At 44.4% G+C, this 20,381-nt stretch overlaps 1 protein-coding gene across 1 annotated transcript in view; it reads left to right on the top strand.

Annotated features, from left to right (window-relative positions):
• The window catches only part of nol6 (nucleolar protein 6 (RNA-associated)), a 161,903-nt gene that overhangs the window by 60,886 nt on the left and 80,636 nt on the right, over nt 1-20,381 (top strand). The window contains exons 9-10 of the mRNA XM_070868064.1: nt 4,962-5,020; nt 14,449-14,550. Coding sequence (XP_070724165.1) covers nt 4,962-5,020; nt 14,449-14,550 — 161 coding nt within the window. The remainder of the gene's footprint in view (nt 1-4,961; nt 5,021-14,448; nt 14,551-20,381) is intronic.

The raw sequence follows: 20,381 nt of genomic DNA, 5'->3' as shown, positions 1-20,381 counted from the left end.
CGATTCCAGCAGGGAATCAGGAGTGGGAACCCTGGCTTTCTCAGGTGGGCAGTATTGGGGTGTTATAATTGATCTTGATGCTCCTGGGTTAGAGATCAGTCATGATTCCGAGATCCATTTACTATCTGGTAACTATTGGTGGAAAAAATGTTTGCACTTGTCAGGATTCTCCTGATATTTATTGTGGTCAAATAGCCTATCGACACTAAAACAAAAGCAAAACACTGCGGATGCTGAAAATCTGAAATAAAAACAGAAAATGCTGCAAGAGCAGTGGAAGGAAGGTGGTGCAGGGATCCCCTGCGGTCATCCTCCTGCAAAACAGATACACCGCTTTGGGTACTGTTGAGGGGGATGACTCATCAGAGGAGAGCAGCAGCAGCCAAGTTCATGGCACTGTGGGTGGCTCTGCTGCACAGGAGGGCAGGAAAAAGAGTGGGAGAGCGATAGTGATCGGGGATTCGATTGTAAGGGGAATAGATAGGCGTTTCTGCGGCCGCAACCGAGACTCCAGGATGGTATGTTGCCTCCCTGGTGCAAGGGTCAAGGATGTCTCGGAGCGGGTGCAGGACATTCTGAAAAGGGAGGGTGAACAGCCAGTTGTCGTGGTGCATATAGGTACCAACGATATAGGTAAAAAACGGGATGAGATCCTACGAGACGAATTTAGGGAGCTAGGAGCTAAATTTAAAAAGTAGGACCTCAAAAGTACCAATGCCACGTGCTAGTCAGAGTAGGAATCGCAGGATAGCTCAGATGAATACGTGGCTTGAGCAGTGGAGCAAAAGGGAGGGATTCAAATTCCTGGGGCATTGGAACCAGTTCTGGGGGAGGTGGGACCAGTATAAACCGGATGGTCTGTACCTGGGCAGGACCGGAACCAATGTCCTCGGGGGAGTGTTTGCTAGTGCTGTTGGGGAGGAGTTAAACTAACATGGCAGGGGGATGGGAACCTATGCAGGGAGACAGAGGGAAATAGAATGGAGACAGAAGCAAAAGATAGAAAGGGGAATAGTAAAAGTGGAGGGCAGAGAAACCCAAGGCAAAAAACAAAAAGGGCCACATTTCAGCAAAATTCTAAAGGGGCAAAGTGTGTTAAAAAGACAAGCCTGAAGGCTCTGTGCCTCAATGCGAGGAATATTTGAAATAAGGTGGACGAATTAACTGCGCAGACAGCAGTTAACGGATATGATGTAATTGGCATCACGGAGACATGGCTCCAGGATGATCAAGGCTGGGAACTCCACATCCAGGAGTATTCAACATTTAGGAAGGATAGGCAGAGAGGAAAAGGAGGCGGGGTGGCATTGCTGGTTAAAGAGGAAATTAATGTAATAGTAAGGAGGGACATTAGCTTGGATGATGTGGAATCAGTATGGGTGGAGCTGCGGAATACCAAAGGGCAGAAAACGCTAGTGGGAGTTGTGTACAGACCACCAAACAGTAGTAGTGAGATTGGGGACAGCATCAAACAAGAAATAAGGGATGTGTGCAATAAAGGTACAGCAGTTATTATGGGCGACTTTAATCTACATATTGATTGGGCTAACCAAACTGGTAGTAATGCGGTGGAGGAGGATTTCCGGGAGTATATTAGGGATGGTTTTCTAGACCAATATGTCGAGGAACCAACTAGAGAGCTGGCCATCCTAGACAGGGTGATGTGTAATGAGAAGGGACTAATTAGCAATCTTGTTGTGCAAGGCCCCTTGGGGAAGAGTGACCATAATATGGTAGAATTCTTTATTAAGGTGGAGAGTGACACAGTTAATTCAGAAACTAGGGTCCTGAACTTAAGGAAAGGTAACTTCGATATGAGGCGTGAATTGGCTAGAATAGACTGGCAAAGGATACTTAAAAGGTTGACGGTGGATAAACAATGACAAACATTTAAAGATCACATGGATGAACTTCAGCAATTGTACATCCCTGTCTGGAGTAAAAATAAAATGGGGAAGGTGGCTCAACTGTGGCTAACAAGGGAAATTAAGGATAGTGTTAAAACCAAGGAAGAGGCATATAAATTGGCGAGAAAAAGCAACAAACCTGAGGACTCGGAGAAATTTAGAATTCAACAGAGGAGGACAAAGGGTTTAATTAAGAGGGGGAAAATAGAGTATGAGAGGAAGCTTGCAGGGAACATAAAAACTGACTGCAAAAGCTTCTATAAATATGTGAAGAGAAAAAGATTAGTGAAGACAAACGTAGGTCCCTTTCAGTCGGATTCAGGTGAACTTATAATGGGGAACAAAGAAATGGCAGACCAATTGAACAAATACTTTGATTCTGTCTTCACGAAGTAAGACACAAATAACCTTCCGGAAGTACGAGGGGACAGTGGGTCTAGTGACGAGGAGGAACTGAAGGGTATCCATATTAGGCGGGAAATTGTGTTCGGGAAATTGATGGGATTGAAGGCCGATAAATCCCCGGGGCCTGATAGTCTGCATCCCAGAGTACTTAAGGAAGTGGTCCTAGAAATAGTGGATGCATTGGTGATCATTTTCCAACAGTCTATCGACTCTGGATCAGTTCCTATGGACTGGAGCATAGCTAATGTAACACCACTTTTTAAAAAAGGAGGGAGAGAGAAAACGGTTAATTATAGACCGGTTAGCCTGACATCAGTAATGGGGAAAATGTTGGAATCCATCATTAAGGATGAAATAGCAGCGCATTTGGAAAGCAGTGACAGGATCGGTCCAAGTCAGCATGGATTTATGAAAGGGAAACCATGCTTGACGAATCTTCTGGAATTTTTTGAGGATGTATCTAGCAGAGTGGACAAGGGAGAACCAGTGGATGTGGTGTATTTGGACTTTCAAAAGGCTTTTGACAAGGTCCCACACAAGAGATTGGTGTGCAAAATCAAAGTATTAGGGGTAATGTACTGACGTGGATAGAGAACTGGTTGGCAGACAGGAAGCAGAGAGTCGGGATAAACAGGTCCTTTTCAGAATGTCAGGCAGTGACTAGTGAAGTGCCGCAGGGCTCAGTGCTGGGACCCTAGCTCTATAATATACATTAACAATTTAGATGAAGGAATTGAATGTAATATCTCCAAGTTTGCAGATGACACTAAACTGGGTGGCGGTGTGAGCTGTGAGGAGGACGCTAAGATGCTGCAGGGCAACTTGGACAGGTTAGGTGAGTGGGCAAATGCATGGCAGATGCAGTATAATGTGGATAAATGTGAGGTTATCCATTTTGGGGGAAAAAAACATGAAGGCAGAATGCTACTTGAATGGCGGCAGATTAGGAAAAGGGGAGGTGCAACGAGATCTGGGTGTCATGGTTCATCATTCACTGAAAGTTGGCATGCAGGTACAGCAGGCGGTGAAGAAGGCAAATGGTATATTGGCCTTCATAGCTAGGGGATTTGAGTATAGGAGCAGGGAGGTCTTACTGCAGTTGTACAGGGCCTTGGTGAGGCCTCACCTGGAATATTGTGTTCAGTTTTGGTCTCCTAATCTGAGGAAGGATGTTCTTGCTATTGAGGGAGTGCAGCGAAGGTTCACCAGACTGATTGCAGGGATGGCTGGACTGTCATATAAGGAGAGACTGGATCAACTGGGCCTTTATTCACTGGAGTTTAGAAGGATGAGAGGGCATCTCATAGAAATGTTTAAGATTCAGACAGGACTGGACAGGTTAGATGCGGGAAGAATGTTCCCGATGTTGGGAAGCCCAGAACCAGGGGACATAGTCTTAGGATAAGGGGTAGGCCATTTAGGACCGAGATGAGGAGAAACTTCTTCATAGAGTTGTTAACCTGTGGAATTCCCTGCCTCAGAGAGTTGTTGATGCCAGTTCATTGGATATATTCAAGAGGGAGTTAGATATGGCCCTTACGGCTAAAGGGATCAAGGGGCATGGAGAGAAAGCAGGAAAGGGTTACTGAGGGGAGTGATCAGCCATGATTTTATTGAATGGCAGTGCAGGCTCGAAGGGCCGAATGGCCTACTCCTGCACCTATTTTCTATGTTTCTATGAAACACTTAGCAGGTGAGGCTCTCCACAGATGCTGCCTGACTTGCTGAACGTTTCCAGCTGTTTTTATTTCAGCCTACCCACACTCACTGTTTAGGCACGCAGATGAAGAATGGCCATTTGGGTGAAGTATTGGAGGATTCCTGACAAGAACTGGCACGCAAGCATGAATTAACATAGAATCATAGAAATTTACAGCACAGAAGGAGGCCATTTCGGCCCATCGTGTCCACATCAGCTAACAAAGCCTAATCCCACTTTCCACCTCTTGGTCTGTAGCCCTGCAGGTTACGGCACTTTAAGTGCACATCCAAGTATTTTTTAAGTGTGATGAGCGTTTCTGCCTCTACCACTCTTTCAGGCAGTGAGTTGCAGACCCCACAACCCTCTCGGTGAAGACATTTCCTCTCAAATCCCCTCTAAACCTTCTACCAATTACTTTAAATCTGCTCCCTGGTTCTTGATCCCTCTGCCAAGGGAAACAAGTCCGTCCTCTCCACTCTAGGCCCCTCATAATTTTATACACCTCAATAAAATCTCCCCTCAGCCTTCTCTGTTCCAAAGAAAGCAACCCCGCCTTTCCAATATTTCCTCATAGCTACAATTCTCCAGTCCAGGCAACATCCTCATTAATCTCCTCTGTACCCTCTCTAAATGCAATCACATCTTTCCTGTAATGTGGTGACCAGAACTGCACGCAGTACTCTAGCTGTGGCCTAACCAGTGTTTTATATAGTTCCTGCAAGTTGAGAAGAAGAGAGAAAATCAGAAAGAAAAATCTCTATGTGCACAGACCAGCCTTGCAAGGGATATTTCTGCCTCTGTGCAATCAATAGCGGGTGTTTGAGAGAATGGGCTTCCAGTCATTCTGGCCAAGCAAAGGCTGCAGTTTCTGTCCCTGTGCAGTATAAAGATTATATGAAGTTTCATACGTGACTTTTAATTTTTCTCTTGCTTTTAATTTTGTTCAGCTGTAACAGACCTCACTCAAAATGGCATCAGTCTTTTCCAGGACTCTGACGATTCAGTGGTAAGATGACCTCCTACTGTTGTATCTTTTTATGCTCTCTAAAATAGTCGATGTGCCATGTTCAAACCAGTGCAGGCTGCTCTCTACAGCCTGATTAATCCTTTAAATTGGAAAAGGGATCTTTATAAAGCATTTGTCATTGTGGTTACAGTAAATTATTCAGTCTTTGTGCTTTGAGTCACAAGATTACGTGGCATTTGGGTTCTTTTTTCAACGTTTGGAAATCTGATAACCTGTACTATGTATAGCTGGCTTTGAATTGTTCTGCACCATGACTCTCCTGACAATTTCTGCCGGTGATTTGAAAAGAAATTCAGCAACTTTATGAACAACCTTCCCGCTGTGAAGTGAAAGTGTCTAGCACAGCTGATGTTTCTGTTAATACTGGCGTACACTCTACCCAGTGAGTCTGAGATTCTTGATTTCGTGAAATTCTGCTGACGATTCAAAAATACACTTAAATGTTAAATTTGAAGCTACAAGAGGCCCAACGTGGGAGAGGCTCGGGAGTTCTAGCGTTGTCGGGAGACGGAGCGGGGAGATCGGTGGAGGCCTACAAGAGGCCCAACGTGGGAGAGGCTCGGGAGTTCGAGCGTTGTCGGGAGGCGGAGCGGGGAGATCGGTGGAGGCCTACAAGAGGCCCAACGTGGGAGAGGCTCGGGAGTTCAAGCGTTGTCGGGAGACGGAGCGGGGAGATCGGTGGAGGCCTACAAGAGGCCCAACGTGGGAGAGGCTCGGGAGTTCGAGCGTTGTCGGGAGGCGGAGCGGGGAGATCGGTGGAGGCCTACAAGAGGCCCAACGTGGGAGAGGCTCGGGAGTTCGAGCGTTGTCGGGAGACGGAGCGGCGGGATCGGTGGAGGCCTACAAGAGGCCCAACGTGGGAGAGGCTCGGGAGTTCGAGCGTTGTCGGGAGGCGGAGCGGGGAGATCGGTGGAGGCCTACAAGAGGCCCAACATGGGAGAGGCTCGGGAGTTTGAGCGTTGTCGGGAGGCGGAGCGGGGAGATCGGTGGAGGCCTACAAGAGGCCCAACATGGGAGAGGCTCGGGAGTTCGAGCGTTGTCGGGAGGCGGAGCGGGGAGATCGGTGGAGGCCTACAAGAGGCCCAATGTGGGTGAGGCTCGGGAGTTCGAGCGTTGTCGGGAGACGGAGCGGCGGGATCGGTGGAGGCCTCCAAGAGGCCAACTGGTGCAGCTGCAGCAGGGAGGCAAAAAAGAAGTAGAAAGAAATCGAAAGGTGATGTCACAGCCAAGGTGATAAGTGATTGGTAAGTAGTTTTTCTTTTGCTTTTCTTTATCAGTAAGTAACCATTGAGCATTGTTGTTCCAAATTAAGTTTATCTAAGGGTTAAGTCATAGCAGGAAAGCCCGGACACATGTTATGCTCCTCCTGTACTATGTGTGAAGTCAGGGACGCTTCCGGTGTCCCTGACGAGTACGTGTGCGGGAAGTGCATCCGCCTGCAGCTCCTGACAGACCGCATTGCAGCACTGGAGCTGCAGGTGGATGCACTGTGGAGCATCCACGATGCTGAGAATGACGTGAATAGCACGTTTAGTGAGTTGGTCTTACCGCAGGTAAAGGGTACACAGCCAGATAGGGAATGGGTGACCAACAGGAAGAGCAGTGCAAGGGTCCCCTGCGGTCATCCCCGTGCAAAACAGAAACACCGCTTTGGGTACTGTTGGGGTGAATGACTCATCAGGGGAGGGCAGCAGCAGCCAAGTTCGTAGCACCGTGAGAGGCTTTGCTGCACAAGAGGGCAGGAAAAACAGTGGGAAAGCTATAGTGATAGGGGATTCAATTGTAAGGGGTATAGATAGACGTTTCTGTGGCCGCAACCGAGACTCCAGGATGGTATGTTGCCTCCCTGGTGCAAGGGTCAAGGATGTCTCAGAGCGGGTGCAGGACATTCTGAAAAGGGAGGGTGAACAGCCAATTGTCGTGGTCCATATAGGTACCAACGATATAGGTAAAAAATGGGATGAGATCCTACAAGACGAATTTAGGGAGCTAGGAGTTAAATTTAAAAAGTAGGACCTCAAAAGTAGTAATCTCAGGATTGCTACCAGTGCCACGTGCTAGCCAGAGTAGGAATCGCAGGCTAGCTCAGATGAATATGTGGCTTGAGGAGTGGAGCAGAAGGGAGGAATTCAAATTCCTGGGACATTGGAACCGGTTCTGGGGAAGGTGGGACCAGTACAAACCGGACGATCTGCACCTAGGCAGGACCGGAACCAATGTCCTCGGGGGAGTGTTTGCTAGTGCTGTTGGGGAGGAGTTAAACTAACATGGCAGGGGAATGGGAATGCAGGGAGACTGAGGGAAGTAGAATGGGGGCAGAAGCAAAAGATAGAAAGAAGAAAAGTAAAAGTGGAGGGCAGAGAAACCCAAGGCAAAAAGCAAAAAGGGCCACATTACAGCAAAATTCTAAAGGGGCAAAGTGTGTTAGAAAGACAAGCCTGAAGGCTCTGTGCCTCAATGCGAGGAATATTTGAAATAAGGTGGACGAATTAACTGCGCAGATAGCAGTTAACGGGTATGATGTAATTGGCATCACGGAGACATGGCTCCAGGGTGACCAAGGCTGGGAACTCAATATACAGCAGTATTCAACATTTAGGAAAGATAGACAGAAAGGAAAAGGAGGCGGGGTGACATTGCTGGTTAAAGAGGAAATTAATGCAATAGTAAGAAAGGACATTAGCTTGGATGATGTGGAATCTGTATGGGTGGAGCTACGGAATACCATGGGGCAGAAAACGCTAGTGGGAGTTGTGTACAGACCACCAAACAGTAGTAGTGAGGTTGGGGACAGCATCAAACAAGAAATTAGGGATGCATGCAATAAAGATACAGCAGTTATCATGGGTGACTTTAATCTACACATTGATTGGGCTAACCAAACTGGTAGCAATGTGGTGGAGGAGGATTTCCTGGAGTATATTAGGGATGGTTTTCTAGACCAATATGTCGAGGAACCAACTCGGGAGCTGGCCATCCTAGACTAGGTGATGTGTAATGAGAAAGGACTAATTAGCAATCTTGTTGTGCGAGGCCCCTTGGGGAAGAGTGACCATAATATGGTAGAATTCTTTATTAAGATGGAGAGTGACACAGTTAATTCAGAAACTAGGGTCCTGAACTTAAGGAAAGGTAACTTTGATGGTTTGAGGTGTCAATTGGCTAGAATAGACTGGCAAATGATACTTAAAGGGTTGACGGTGGATAGGCAATGGCAAACATTTAAAGATCACATGGATGAACTTCAGCAATTCTACATCTCTGACTGGAGTAAAAATAAAACGGGGAAGGTGGCTCAACCGTGGCTAACAAGGGAAATTAAGGATAGTGTGAAATCCAAGGAAGAGGCATACAAATTGGCCAGAAAAAGCAGCAAGCCTGAGGACTGGGAGAAATTTAGAATTCAGCAGAGGAGGACAAAGGGTTTACTTAAGAAGGGGAAAATAGAGTATGAGAAGAAGCTTGCCGGGAACATAAAAACTGACTGCAAAAGCTTCTATGGATATGTGAAGAGAAACAAATTAGTGAAGACAAACTGAATCCCTTGCAGTCGGATTCAGGTGAATTTATGATAGGGAACAAAGAAATGGCAGACCAATTGAACAAATACTTTGATTCTGTCTTCACAAAGTAAGACACAAATAACCTTCCGGAAGTACGAGAGGACAGTGGGTCTAGTGACGAGGAGGAACTGAAGGATATCCTTATTAGGCGGGAAATTGTGTTCGGGAAATTGATGGGATTGAAGGCCGATAAATCCCCGGGACCTGATAGTCTGCATCCCAGAGTACTTAAGGAAGTGGCCCTAGAAATAGTGGATGCATTGGTGATCATTTTCCAACAGTCTATCGACTCTGGATCAGTTCCTATGGACTGGAGGGTTGCTAATGTAACACCTCTTTTTAAAAAGGGAGGGAGAGAGAAAGCGGGTAATTATAGACCGGTTAGCCTGACATCAGTAGTGGGGAAAATGTTGGAATCAATTATTAAGGATGAAATAGCAGCGCATTTGGAAAGCAGTGACAGGATCGGTCCAAGTCAGCATGGATTTATGAAGGGGAAATCACGCTTGACAAATCTTCTGGAATTTTTTGAAGATGTAACTAGTAGAGTGGACAAGGTCCCACACAAGAGATTGGTGTGCAAAATCAAAGCACATGTTATTGGGGGTAATATACTGACGTGGATAGAGAACTGGTTGGCAGACAGGAAGCAGAGAGTCGGGATAAACAGGTCCTTTTCAGAATGTCAGGCAGTGACTAGCGGAGTGCCGCAGGGCTCAGTGCTGGGACCCCAGCTCTTTACAATATACATTAATGATTTAGATGAAGGAATTGAGTGTAGTATCTCCAAGTTTGCAGATGACACTAAACTGGGTGGCGGTGTGAGCTGTGAGGGGATGCTAAGAGGCTGCAGGGTGACTTGGACAGGTTAGGTGAGTGGGCAAATGCATGGCAGATGCAGTATAATGTGGATAAATGTGAGGTTATCCACTTTGGGGGCAAAACGCAAAGACAGATTATTATCTGAATGGCGGCAGATTAGGAAAAGGGAAGGTGCAACGAGACTTGGGTGTCCATGGTTCATCAGTCATAGAAAGTTGGCATACAGGTACAGCAGGCGGTGAAGAAGGCAAATGATATGTTGGCCTTCATAGCTAGGGGATTTGAGTATAGGAGCAGGGAGGTCTTACTGCAGTTGTACAGGGCCTTGGTGAGGCCTCACCTGGAATATTATGTTCAGTTTTGAAGGAAGGACGTTCTTGCTATTGAGGGAGTGCAGCGAAGGTTCACCAGACTGATTCCCAGGATGGCAGGACTGACATATGAAGAGAGACTGGATCAACTGGGCCTTTATACACTGGAGTTTAGAAGGATGAGAGGGGATCTCATAGAAACATATAAGATTCTGACGGGACTGGACAGGTTAGATGCGGGTAGATTGTTCCCGATGTTGGGGAAGTCCAGAACCAGGGGACACAGTCTAAGGATAAGGGGTAGGCCATTTAGGACTGAGATGGGGAGAAACTTCTTCACTCAGAGAGCCGTTAACCTGTTAACCTGCCGCAGAGAGTTGTTGATGCCAGTTTGTTGGATATATTCAAGAGGGAGTTAGATATGGCTCTTACAGCTAAGGGGATCAAGGGGTATGGAGAGAAAGCAGGAAAGGGGTACTGAGGGAATGATCATCCATGATCTTATTGAATGGTGGTGCAGGATTGAAGGGCCGAATGGCCTTCTCCTGCACCTATTTTCTATGTTTCTATGATTCTATGTTTCTATGTTAAAGCAACCCTAATGGCTGAGAAAGTTCATGTAAGAGTAGCTGAGCTATGCCGGCTAGGAAGATCTCAGATTTGAAACCACTTCCGTGCTTGGCTTTAACTCCCCTAGTTAAAGGATTAGACTGTAGCTCATTCTTTTGCAGGTTTCAAAACTCCAGGACTCCTTACCTCCCTGGGTTATCAAAAAAAGAAAAAAAACATCTCTTGCGTGTCCTGGTTGGGTTTGGGAGGTCGCTGTGCTGAAATCAAGGATGTTCGAAGTGTGAGCCTTGACTGTTGGGGGAGCATTATAAGAAAGCTGGGTTTGTGTATCCTAAAATCATGGAATAGTGCATGAGGCCATTTGGCCAATAGTGAAGGAGGCCATTTGGCCAATAGTGAAGGAGGCCATTTGGCCCATTGAGTCTGTGCCAACTCTTCTGCAGAGCAATCCAGTTAGTTCCTTTCCCCCGCTCTTCTACATATCCCTGCAATTTTTTTTTACTTCAAGTATTTAACCAATTCCTTTTTGAATGCTACTATTGAATCTGATCCACCATCCTAACCACTCGTTGCCTAAAAAAAAAGTTTTATCTCATGTCGCCTCTGGTTCTTTTGCCAATCACCTTAAATCGGTGCCCTCTCGTATTCAACCCTTGAGCCATTGGCGACAGTTTTGCTTTATTTACTCTTATCTAAATCGTTCATGATTTGAACACCTCAATCAGATTTCCTCAGCCTTTTCTGTTCCAAGGAGAACAACCCTAGCTTCTCCAGTCCATCCAAGTAACTATATTCCCTCATCCCTCTAACCATTCTAGTAAATCTCTTCTGTACCCTTTCCAAAGCCTTCACGTCCTCCTAAAGTGTGGTGCCCAGAATTGGACACACTACTCCAGCTGAGGCCAAACTAATGTTTTATATAGGTTTAGCATAATTTCCTAGCTTTTGTACTCTATGCCTCTATATTTATAAAGCCCAGGATCCCTTTTGCTTCATTAACTGCTTTGTTAATCCTGCTACCATCAAAGGTTTGTGCACAAGCACACCTCTGTTCTTGCACCCTTTTTGAAATTGTACAATTCAGTGTGTATGATCTCTCCTCATTCTTCTTACTGAAATGTATCAAGTCACACTTCTCTGTGTTGAATTTCATCTGCCATGTGTCCACCCATTTCACCAGCCTTCCTGAAGGCTTTTACTATCTTCCTCGCTATTTACTACACATCCTGGCAAAAGATGCTGAGGAACCAGACTAATTTTAATTCCCTCCTTTAACTCCTTATTAAAGAATCGTCTGAAGTTTTACCTCCCAGCGTAGGCCTAGAGATAAATGATATCTTACACTAACCAGCACAGATGTAAATGTATATACTAACCCTCGATTGGATTACTTTCAAGCAACTGAGTGAGTGAATTAACTCCTTGCAAAACAATCCAGATAGAAACCAGACCACAAGACATGCATTAAATATTGTTTATTTTACATCATAACATAAAGTTAATGTTGGATACACGGACACATAATAAACATGTAATCAGACAAATGCACTCAAAGCTGTCTCGCATTTGAGTAGCAAATCATAAATATACAGTTACTTAAGTAATAAAGTTACTTATAAAATGAGTAGCAAAGCTTACGTAGGTATTTTGGTGTGTCATTTTAAATCATTGCAGGGTATTAACTGTAGCAGTAACCAGAGTCTGAGGTTATAAATTGGTGAAATTACTTTAACAGTAATTGCTTACATAGCTGACAAGTTAAAAGTCTGGCTATTCAAATCTATCAAATATCTCAAGCCTTTTTGTGTGATTAATAACGTTCCGAGATTGCACAACCTCATCTTCAGAAGCGGCATGGTTGGGTCAATTGCCTTCCGTCCCTGGGACGTGGGCATTAGTGTTGAGTCGATGAATCCGCTCACACCGTTATCTGTTTCACTTGGATCTTTGATTCCGACTGAATCCACTGTGCACACGAGTGATGACTTCCCTCACCTTTCTCGATCTCCGACTACTAGCAATTAAGTGACACGCTTGGCTCTCGTGTCGCCACAGTTTAGCTTCTAACCACTGATGTTCTGTCCTTTTAAAGGTACCCTGTATTGATAAGGATACCTCTTACACCTGCTGGATAAAAGTCCTTCCACAAAAAAAATAGAGGAAATATATCCTTTTCTGATTAATGCAGAGACTAATAAAGACTGCTACTTCTTCCAAAAAGAAAAATCAAATGCTTCTGAGTGACCAATATGTCAGAAGGGCTCACCCCGTTTTTTGTGTCAAGCATCTAAAAAAAAAGTCAATATTGAAGCATGGATCTCCAGTGCGCAAACTCTACTTTTACAACCTCTCCCTTACCTTACAGTCACACTTTTAACAAAGGGACCCACACAAATGAGGGGTGGTGACCTGTTTATGACTCATTAAGTGCTTCTTCCCTCTGCCTGAGCCAGTGATAATGACTTAACAACTTAATTGCATCGAAGCCTGTATTCACTTGTTTAGAAGCTTATTCACTTCACTTCCCAGCACTCCATTCAATAGAGGAACGTGATAGGCCATTCAGTCTCTCAAGCCTGTTTTGCCATTCAATTAGATCATGTTTGATCTGTACCTCAAATCCATTCACCCGCCTTTGTTCCATATCCCATGATACCCTTACCTAACAAAAGTCTATGGATCTCAGTCTTGAAAATTTCAACTGATCTAGCATTTGGAGTGAGATCCAGATTTTCACAATTTTTTCTGAAAAAGTGCTTCCTGATTTCACTCCTAAATGGCCAATTTTAAGATTTTGTCTGGTGGGGAATCCTCTTGTTCAGGATTCCCCACCAGATGAAATAACTTCTCTGTATCTAACCTATTGAATCCCTTAATCATTTGAAATACTTTGATTAAATCATCATCATCATCATAAGTGGTCCCTCGTATCGAGGATGACTTGCTTCCACGTCAAAAAGGGATGAGTTCACAGGTGTTTTAATGAAGGACCTAATATTCCAGGTCCAGAACTACATGTTGAAGGGTGGAAGATACCTGTGCGTGGATTTTTTAAAATCACCCCATAACCGTCAACCTTCATGGGACAACAAACCAAGATTATGCAACCTGTCCTTCTAATTTAACCTCTGAGAGTCCCAATTTCATTCTGGTGAATCTGTCCTATTCCCACTCCAAGGCTAATATCTTCTTCCTGAGGTTTAGTGCCAAAACTGAATGCACTATTTCAGATGGGGTCTGTCCAAAGTGCTGTATAACTGAAGCATAACTTCCTCACTTTAATTCTAGCCCCCTTGAGATAAATGCCACGTGCCTTTTTGTACTTGTGCACTAACTTTGCGATTGGTGCACATAGACACCCAAATCCCTTTGATCCTCCACAACTCCTAGTCTGTCACCATTAAAAATACATTTCAGTCAAAAGTATTTGCTTTTGTGAGGCATTAGGCAGCTGAGTGATTCTATTCAACAACAAACACCTTCACTAAAAACCCTGGTCCTTTCCCTGTTCCCACCACATTTGACTTTTTTAAGAAAGACAAATTGAAATATTTTCAACAGCTGAACTCCATACTATAAGGGCACCCTCGGCAATTCACGCAGTATTTACTTTGCAAATATCAAAGGCAATCTTTCGGGCAATTTTTACAGCATCAAGCCGAGTCTGATAAGGAGCAGGACCCCTAGCTATTCCTCCCCCCACTTGCCTAATGCAGTCATTTGGAGCAGTCCTATTGCTGCCATGGCAGAGATCAATAACCTATCATAGACTGAGGATTGAATCTGATCTGTATGGTTCAAAGTTTCTCTCCCACTTGTTCTTGATGGCATGTATGTACCTGTGTATGCTCAATTTGCTTGCTACATTTTGATTTTTGTGTACTTTTGATGCATGTAATTAAACAAATGAATACTTTGTTTTGGCAGATTAAATGTAAGGAATTTACAGATTTTAAAATACTACTGTGTACTTCAAAGTGTTAATAAAGTTAATAATGTAGTTGGGTTATTTGTTTAGCTAATAGCTATTGTGAATTTCACAAGTGGGTTGTCTAAGGTTGAGGTCAGTGGGACAGAGGCCTATGATAGTAGGAGGAAAGTGGAAATTTATTAAAATAATTTGATAAAATTTTTCCCACAGCCATCACTTGCAGACTTTCAGCAGGCCTTTGAAGTTGTATTTGTGGACCCCTCAGGATTTGTAAACCTCTGTGCTGAGATGACTGCAAGCAAATATAAGCAGGTATATAGTTTGCACAGCTGACAATTATTTTCCATTGTGTGATGGATCTGATTAAAAAGATTCTGGTCTGAAAATCTTTACAGAGGCAACTATAATGTGACAAGATGAGGAGAGAATGTGAATGTTGGATTTGGTATTTGTTAATAGTTTAATACATTGGGCTCAATTTTTCCCAAAGCTTTTTATTGGTGTACTTGAAAAGTTATGCCCATTCTTTTTTGTGGCCCACGTACGCCAAAAATAAATGTTCCAAATTTCCCCATTTGATTTCTTCATTTTGGCGCAGCCTAACCTGTCCTTTAGTTTTGGGGGTGGAGCCTTGATCTGCGCTAAAAAGATTGGGTTGCCACGGTAACCAGGGACACAATGCGGGCTGAGGCTGCAAAGTGAAACATACAGCTAGCTTGCAACACATCAAAATAAATTGCATCAACTTAAAAACACTTTAAAATATATTGTAGCAACTTCATAAACACATTAAAATACATTTCAGCAACTTAACTCCATTAAATTATTAAAGTTCCCCCCTTTCCCCTCCTCCCGATGCTGGTCTGCTCCCCCGCCCCCATCCCTGGCCAAGTGTCCTCCTGGTCTGCTCCCCCGCACCTATCCCAGGCCGAATGGCCTCCCGGTCCCCCGCACCTATCCCAGGCTGAACGGCCTCCGCCCTCCCGGTCCCCACACCTAACTATACCTGAAAGGCTCCCCCCCTCCCCCGCCTCTCTCCCCTCTCTCTTACCTCTCCTGCTGCTGCTGTCCGTGCATCTGCTGCACTTAGCTGTGCCAATTTCCTTACCTGCGCCGATTTCCTTAACTCTGCAGAAGGTTTTGCTACAGAGGCCACATACGCTGGCCTAAGAAGAACTGGAGTGACTCTCAGCTGGCCAAACTTGCCTAAATGGCCAGACTTGGCACGGGTGGCAGGTTACGTCCCCTTTGGCTGAAAAAAAACGCACCTAAAAAAAATCGTAACCAACTGAGTTACGCTGGTGCAAATTGATCGGGGAAATTGTGGTTTTTTAACAGGCCAAAAAAGGTGACCTGAGTCAAAAAAAAATGGCGCGGATCACTGGGGAAAATTGAGCTCATTGTCTGCTGTTTTCTCTCTTCCCTCCTCCAAATTTTCTCTCCTCCTCCTGAAGATGCTGACTCATTCTAGGGTGCAGTTACACAGGACTGGTCACTACCCAGCCTTGGAATATCTTACCCAGATGGCCATTCTTGTGTAAGTCCCTTCAGTGAATATTGGCACCCTATTTGACTGCAGGGCGGGTGGGTCCTGTACTGCAAATGTGTCTAACCATGTCCTTGCCCAATGCCCACCCACGTGCACTTTTCAGCGAGAATCATTAAATAATGAATTGGAGTAGGAATCAAGGGGCACAGCAGCCACTCTATGCCTCTCCTGCCACTTGCTGAGATGATCAGCATTGAGTGCCATCTGAAAATTTGGACATGCAACTCTCTATTCCGTTATCGAAGTCATTGATAAATATTGTGAAAAGCCAAGGTCCCGGTACAGATCTCTGGGGAAACACCACTTGTCACATCATGGGAATCAGAGTACGTATTCTTTATCCCTATTCTCTATCTCCTACCTCCCAAACAATTTCCAACACATGTCGCAAGGTTGCCTCCAATTCCATGCACTTACACTTTGGCGAATAAACTCTTGTGTGGAACCTTATCAGAAGCTTTCTGAAACCCATATGGATAGAATCATAGAATCTTACAGCACAGAAGGAGACCATTTGGTCTATTGTGCCTGCGCTGGCTCTTTGAAAGTGCTGTCAAATTTACTCCCATAACCCTGCAAATTAGTCTTCTTCACATGTCCAATTGCTTTTTGAGAGGTTCTGTGGAATCTGATTTCACCACCCTTTCAGGTAGTGCATTCCAGATCTTAATCCTGTGAGCGGGGGAAAAATAGTACATTTAGATTATACTACCAGTCCATGTTGTTCATTCCAAAGTGCATAACTTCACACTTATCCGCGTTAAATTGCATCTGCCATGTGTCTGCCCATTTCACCTGTGCGTCTATGTCCTCCTGAAGTCTGCTACTATCCTGAAGTCTGCGCCCTATTTACTAGGTTGCCAAATTTTGTATCATCTGCAAACTTCTAAACTGTACGCCTTAATATCCAAGTCCAAATCATTTGTATATAACAAGAAAAGCAATGGTTGTAATACCGACTCCTGGGAGACCTCACTACATACATCAGAAAAACATCTGTTCACTACTACTCTCTGCCTCCTATCCCATAGCTAATTATGTACCCAAGTTACCCCTGTCCCTTTAATCCCATGTGCTTCTATTTTTTGAATACATCTGTTGTGGGGTACTTTATCTAAAGTGCCTTTTGGAAGTCCATATATTCAACATCTATTGCACTACCTTAGTCAACCCTCTCTCACTTCATCAAAGAACTCCATCAAGTTAGTCAGACACGATTTGCCTTTAACAAATCGGGACAGGCTGTCCCTTATTCACTCATGCTTCTCTAAGTGATAATTAATTTTCTCCTTGACAATGGTCCCTAGTAGTTTTCCCACAACTGATGTTGGACTGATTGACCTGTAGTTACCAGATTTATCCCTCTGGATAACATTCATAGACACTCTTATCCACCAAACTAAACTAAACTAAAAAAAATCCTAACTAACTCACTTACACTGGTGCAAATTGAATGTGCACAATGGGGATTTTTAAGATACTCCAAAAAAAAACGGAGCAACTCCTGACCAATTTTGAGCCCATAATAACTAACTCATCAGCAATTTCCTCACCTACTTCCTTTAATGCCCTGGGGTAGAAACCATCAAGTTCTGGAGCTTTGTCTGACTTCAGCCCCATTTATTTTCTCCATTACCATTTTTTAAAAACTCGAATTAAATCCAGTAAGTTCCTCCCCCGGTTTAATTTTAATTTCCCATGTACGGCTGATATTTTATTTGCTTCCTCTATTGTGAAGACAGATGCAAAGTACTCATTTAACAAGCCTGCAATTTCCTTATTGTCGATTTCAGTATCTGCAGTGTCTGTCTTTAATTAGCCCATGTTTCCCGTAGCCACTCTCTCTATTCATATATTTATGAAAACTTTCATTTTTGGCCTTGATATCACTTGCAATTTTTTTTCCATATTCATTTGTGCAACTCTTCATACTTTTGTTGCTTTTTATAGCTCTTCCGGTCCACTGAACGGAGTGCACGGTGGCGGCCCAGTTCACGCGAGGACCGCCATTGTCGGGCTGACCCAAGAGTTGTCCGACAAATAAAAATGGCAGCCCGGGGAGCTAAAAGCCTCCCCTTTAAGGCAGTGGATGTCGGCCAGCTTCGCGACCAACCGATGCAATTTACCATGCGGGGCGTTAATGGGTTGGCACGCCGATGATGACGTCATTGCTGGTTGTGCGCCCGCTGGGGCGCTAATTGGATGGTGCCCCGCTGCCAGGACAGCACCCCCCCCCCTTCCCTCCAAACCTCTGGGACAATTTCCCAGGAGGCGGTAGCGCCTCTCTCCCCCGGGCAAAAATGCCATTGCGCCTCATTAGTGCCCACCCCCCTCCAGAGGTGTGAACAGGGCTATAAAAAGGGCCAATTTTCCCTCCGAAGTGTCACAGAAGAGTCTAAAACGGACCACATATTGTACTGTTGATGTTATTTACAGGGAGCTCCTTAGTCATAAAGATGCATAGCTTTAATTTTGGACCAACTGAGGTTTTTAAAAAAAAAAATTAATTAAATACTGGGAAGACCGAAGCCATTGGCCCTGAAATTCCGGTTGGAGGCTTCCTGGGGGAATTGCCTCCCAACCGGAGAATTTTTATGAATCTACCTGGTGGTCTCGGAAGCGCCCTGGATTCCGTTGGGGAGGCCTTCTCTTCCCGCGCTGCGAAGCGTGCTCCTGTCTGGAGGGTTCCCACACAGAAGATGCAGTCATGTGTGACTGCTCAGCCAATCAGGTACATATTCCACAGCTTTCCCATTAATAGCAATGAGAACTCCGTATCTACCAGTTCTCATTGCTATTAATGGGGAAAAAAACAAATACACACTAATAAAAAATAAAAAACAGACCTCACATAATTAAAATTAATTGAAATTAAAGTTAATAAATGCCTTAGATAAAAACAATATTGTCCCGATTTTTAAAAAAAAGTTTTGTAATTTGGGTAAAAAATAAACTTACCTTAGTGGGCAGAGTTTATAACAATAAAGTGTGTTTATTTAATTTAATTTTATTATGTTTATGTATGTTTTTAAACACTTGCGCCTGTAAACGTAGGCTATGTGCCAGCTTTTTCAGGCGCAAGAATTTTGAGGACATTTTTATATAGATATAGAAACATAGAAACATAGAAAATAGGTGCAGGAGCAGGCCATTCAGCCCTTCTAGCCTGCACCGCCATTCAATGAGTTCATGGCTGAACATGAAACTTCAGTACCCACTTCCTGCTTTCACGCCATATCCCTTGATCCCCCGAGTAGTAAGGACTTCATCTAACTCCCTTTTGAATATATTTAGTGAATTGGCCTCAACTACTTCCTGTGGCAGAGAATTCCACAGGTTCACCACTCTCTGGGTGAAGAAGTTTCTCCTCATCTCGGTCCTAAATGGCTTACCCCTTATCCTTAGACTGTGACCCCTGGTTCTGGACTTCCCCAACATTGGGAACATTCTTCCTGCATCCAACCTGTCCAAACCCGTCAGAATTTTAAATGTTTCTATGAGGTCCCCTCTCACTCTTCTGAACTCCAGTGAATACAAGCCCAGTTGATCCAGTCTTTCTTGATAGGTCAGTCCCACCATCCCGGGAATCAGTCTGGTGAATCTTCGCTGCACTCTCTCAATAGCAAGAATGTCCTTCCTCAAGTTAGGAGACCAAAACTGTACACAATACTCCAGGTGTGGCCTCACCAAGGCCCTGTATAACTGTAGCAACACCTCCCTGCCCCTGTACTCAAATCCCCTCGCTATGAAGGCCAACATGCCATTTGCTTTCTTAACCGCCTGCTGTACCTGCATGCCAACCTTCAATGACTGATGTACCATGACACCCAGGTCTCGTTGCACCTTCCCTTTTCCTAATATATAAAAAGGAAAAGAATGGCTAAAGTAATTGTTGGTCCCTTAGAGAATGAGACTGGGGAATTAGTAATGGGGAACATGGAGATGGCAGAAACTCTAAACAAATATTTTGTATCAGTCTTTACGGTAGAGGACACTAACAATATTCCGACAGTTGATAGCCTAGGGGCTATGCGGGGGCAGGAACTTAACACAATCACAATCACTAAGGAGGTGGTACTCAGTAAGAAAAAGGGACTAAAGGCAGATAAATCCCCTGGACCTGATGGCTTGCATCCGAGGGTCTTAAGAGAAGTAGCGGCAGGGATTGTGGATGCATTGGTTGTAATTTACCAAAATCCCCTGGATTCTGGGGAGGTCCCAGCAGATTGGAAAACTGCAAATGTAAAGCCCCTATTTAAAAAAGGAGGCGGACAGAAAGCAGGAAACTATAGACCAGTTAACCTAACGTCTGTGGTTGGGAAAATGTTGGAGTCCATTATTAAAGAAGCAGTAGCAGGACATTTGGAAAAACAAAATTTGGTCAGGCAGAGTCAGCATGGATTTATGAAGGGGAAATCATGTTTGACAAATTTTCTGGAATTCTATGAAGATGTAACAAACAGGGTGGATAAAGGGGAACCAGTGGGTGTGGTGTATTTGGACTTCCAGAAGGCATTTGACAAGGTGCCACATAAAAGGTTACTGCACAAGATAAAAGGTTACTGCACAAGATAAAAGTTCACTGGGTTGGGGG

This window comes from Pristiophorus japonicus, chromosome 2, assembly GCF_044704955.1.
Source record: "Pristiophorus japonicus isolate sPriJap1 chromosome 2, sPriJap1.hap1, whole genome shotgun sequence".
In the NCBI taxonomy this organism is placed as follows: Eukaryota; Metazoa; Chordata; class Chondrichthyes; family Pristiophoridae; genus Pristiophorus; species Pristiophorus japonicus.
Note: the sequence above shows the minus strand (reverse complement) of the source record. Positions and strands in the feature narration are given on the sequence as shown.